Source organism: Nicotiana sylvestris, chromosome 8 (assembly GCF_000393655.2).
Source record: "Nicotiana sylvestris chromosome 8, ASM39365v2, whole genome shotgun sequence".
Taxonomy (NCBI): domain Eukaryota; kingdom Viridiplantae; phylum Streptophyta; class Magnoliopsida; order Solanales; family Solanaceae; genus Nicotiana; species Nicotiana sylvestris.
Window position 1 is genome coordinate 169,716,931 of NC_091064.1, and position 3,811 is coordinate 169,720,741.

The 3,811-nt window shown below is 45.1% G+C and overlaps 1 protein-coding gene across 1 annotated transcript; it reads left to right on the top strand.

The window, feature by feature from the left end:
* The first annotated feature begins 2,636 nt into the window (after positions 1-2,636).
* Positions 2,637-3,056, top strand: LOC138875989 (uncharacterized). Its single transcript, XM_070154872.1, has one exon. It carries the CDS (start codon positions 2,637-2,639, stop codon positions 3,054-3,056), a length of 420 nt encoding a protein of 139 aa, XP_070010973.1.
* Positions 3,057-3,811: the final 755 nt, after the last annotated feature.

Consider the following 3,811-nt stretch of genomic DNA (forward strand, 5'->3'; position numbering starts at 1 on the left):
AAAGCCCTAATCACTAACAAGGTTGTTTTTGATATACTGAGTTCAGGTAGGTGGTTAGTTGAATGGCATTCTGGCAACTCACTCCTACAACACCCGATCAAAAGACAAGCTGAACATGGCCAACCAAGAACTGGAGACAAGTATTATTGATCCGTCAAAAGAGGCGGAAGAATTGGATGTTAATGCGATGAATGAAGAAATGTATTAATTAAAGCAGCAAATGGCTGAAATGCACCAGGCCTGGGCAAAAGGTCATCCACCACCGGTTTATCCCGCTAACCCTGTGTATATCCCACCATCGGCCCAACCTCAGGAGCCTCCCACTGTGAACTCATCTCCAGCCTTTCCCCTCTACCAACAATGCTATGGCACCACTTCACATACTTCTCAAGCTCCACCACCCAAACAAGTCCCATACCCTCCTCCACCAGTCACTCCCATTTTTGTGGCACCTCCACCTACTGCATTACACCAATCTTCCAGTGAACCTCTGTTTCAAACTCACGACAACCAGTATTACCCCCATGAACCCACCTTCAAAGTTCCGGAACCATATTCTTACACCCCTCATCTTGATCTCCTGGCGGAGACCGAGAAGTCACCCAAAAATCCCGAGTATGAAGAGATGATCAGAAAGGTCAAAAGCTTAGAACAATCGTTCAGAGATATGAGGGGGTTAGGAGGTCAAGTAAGTGTGGCCTATAAGGATTTATGTCTATTCCCGGATGTTTAGTTACCAACAGGGTTCAATATGCCTAAGTTTGATCTGTATGATGGGCATGGTGACCCAGTAGCACACTTAAGAGGATTTTGTAGCAAGATGAGAGGGTCAGGCGGAAGAGATGAATTACTGATGGCAAATTTCAGCCAAAGTCTGAGTGGATCGGCATTAGAATGGTATACCAGACAAGATCACAGTAGGTGGTACACATGGGACGATTTGGCCCAAGCCTTCGCCTGCCATTTTCAGTACAATCTAGAAATTATCCCAGACCGTCTGTCATTGACAAAGATTGAGAAAAAGCCCGGTGAAAGTTTCAGGGAATATGGATTTCGTTGGAGGGAGCAAGCAGCGAGGGTTGACCCTCTGATGAAAGAAAGTGAAATGGTTGATTATTTCTTACAGGATTTGGAGCCCACTTATTTTGGTCACTTGGTGTTAGCAGTGGGTAAGTCCTTTAATGAGGTTGTAAAAATGGGAGGCATGGTTGAGGAGGGACTCAAGTCCAACAAGATCATGAGTTATTCAGCAATCAAAGCGACTACCCAAGCCATTCAAAATGGCACTGGGGGTGTACTCGGGAAGAAGAAAAAAAAGGATGTTACGACAATCGAGTCGGGAGCTTGGGTCGGGTCCAGGGGCCCTTCATGTTACTACAACCAGCCTCGACCCTATCATCAAACTTACCCCCACACTCCATATAGCCCACCACAACATTACTACCTACCGCCAAATCCCCATTTTTTCGTCCATCACACACAAACCTATACCCAACCTCCTACTCACGCACAATGGCATGTGCCAGCTCCACAAAATCCATAACCAGCTCCACAAAATACCTATCCACCGCTAAGAGCCTATAGAAATCCCCCTGGAATAGGTTTTCGGCCAAATCAAGCCTTTAAAAATGAGAGGCTGTAGAAACAGAAAACTTTCACTCCATTGGGAGAATCATATACTAGTCTATTCCACAGATTGAGACAGTTGGGTATGTTGAATCCGATCGAGGCTAAACTACCAAATCCCCCCCCCAGAAATCTTGATCGTTTGGTGATACTAATCAGATTGAGGTCCAAGCTCCGGAGGCACCCAATATCAACCAGAACCCGTTGCCGGCCCATCATGAGACAAATATGATTGAGATAGTGCATAAGGGAGGGGAGCCTAAGAAGCCTTCGCAAACTGTCATGATGATTCGGGCTAGTGCAGCCAAGCCGTTTGAAAAATCAACAAGTGAGGAGTCTGTAATCAAGTTCAACGGGGCAAATAATGAATCATCTGTGGGGGTCAAGAAGAGGTCCTCAAGTGACGTTGCAGGAAAACATGAAAGAGCGAAAGTGGTTGTGCCAGGAGTGACAAACAAGCCTGTGGTAATCGTGAAGGGTGCTCGCACAGATCTTGTCATTATCAAATCGGTAACTCAATTACCGATAGTCAACCGCAAGGCAGTCCCATGGAATTATGAACAAGTGACAGTGACTTACAAGGGGAAAGAGGTTAAAGAAAAAGTGTGTGAAACCCATGGTTTGACTCGATCGGGGAGATGCTTTGCCCCCGATGAGTAGAGAAAAGCTAAGACCTCCAGAGATAACCCAGTGTTGGTGAAGAAAGTTGTGACCGAGGAAGAAGCAGAGGAATTCCTGAGAAAGATGAAAGTGCAGGACTATTCCATTATGGAGCAGTTAAGGAAGACACCTGCTCAGATCTCGCTATTGTCATTATTGATCCATTCAGACGAGCACTGTCGGGCTTTGATGAAGATCTTGAATGAGGCCCACGTTCCTGATAAAATCTCAATAAACCACTTGGAAAAGATAGCTAACAAGATATTTGAGGTAAACAGAGTCACTTTTTCTGATGATGAGTTACCCGTGGAGGGTACTGAGCACGATAGAGCCCTCTACCTGACGGTGAAATGCAAAGATTTCGTGGTTACTCGGGTTTGGTTAACAATGGTTCCAGCGCAAACATTTGCCCCCTCTCCACTCTGAACAAGTTGAAGGTGGATGATGAAAGAATTCACAAGAATAGTATCTACGTTCAGGGATTCGACGGTAGAGGGAAAGATTCAGTCGGGGACATAGTGCTTGAGCTTACAATAGGGATAGTTGAATTTACTATGGAATTCCAGGTGCTCGATGTGGCTGTTTCTTACAATCTGCTGTTAGGACGACCCTTGATCCATGCTGCCAAAGCGGTCCTGTCTACTCTATATCAAATGGTCAAGTTCGAATGGGATCGACAGGAAATTGTTGTGCACGGCGAGGATAATTTGTGTGTTCCCAATGATGTCATTGTTCTGTTCATAGAGTTCGAAGATGACAAGGGGCCATAGGTTTATCAGGTTTTTGACACAGTATCGGTAGAGAAAATTCCAGAAGGGAGGTGCATTCCAACTCCGAGAGTAGCTGCTGCATCAGTCATGGTAGCCATTGAAATGTTAAAAAATGGTTTTGTACCGGGCAAAGGTTTGGGTGCATCGCTGCAAGGTATCGTACAACCGGTTTCTCTTCCTAAAAACTTGGATACATTTGGTCTGGGGTTCAAGCCCATAGTCACAGACGTGAGAAGAGCCAGAAAAATGAAATAGAGAGCATGGGCCCTTCCAAAGCCAGTCCCACGTCTTTCCAGATCAATTGTCAGGCCTGGTACCAGAAAGCGCCCAGTGACAACGGTTCCCAGTTCGGTAGTTGATATGGATGGAGATTTGATGGAAAAGTTCGAGAGGATATTTGACGAAGTGAACATGGTGGAAGCTGGAGAGGGTTCTAGCAAGGTGGATGTGCAATTTGTTGGGCCCGGTGCAAAGATTAACAATTGGGAAGCTACTCCCCTCCCCACCAGGAAAGAGTTTTGGTAGTTTGCTTTGATTTTCTTTCAGTTTATCTGGATTATTCCAGGGTTGTAATTCAGATTCTATGTTCCGTCAGTTTGGATGTATAAACCTTGTTGTCTTTAAGTTCAATGAAATGCAATTTCCCTTGTCTTCCTTTCTGATAGTTTTATTTTGTTTTTCTTTTCTTCCTTGTACAGTCTTTTTATGCTGGCTTCAATGATATGACATGCATGAGGAATATCCGGCCCAGACTT

Coding starts and splice junctions, on each gene's coding strand:
- LOC138875989 (XM_070154872.1), top strand. CDS start 2,637: ATGCAAAGATTTCGTGGTTACTCGGGTTTGGTTAACAATGGTTCCAGC.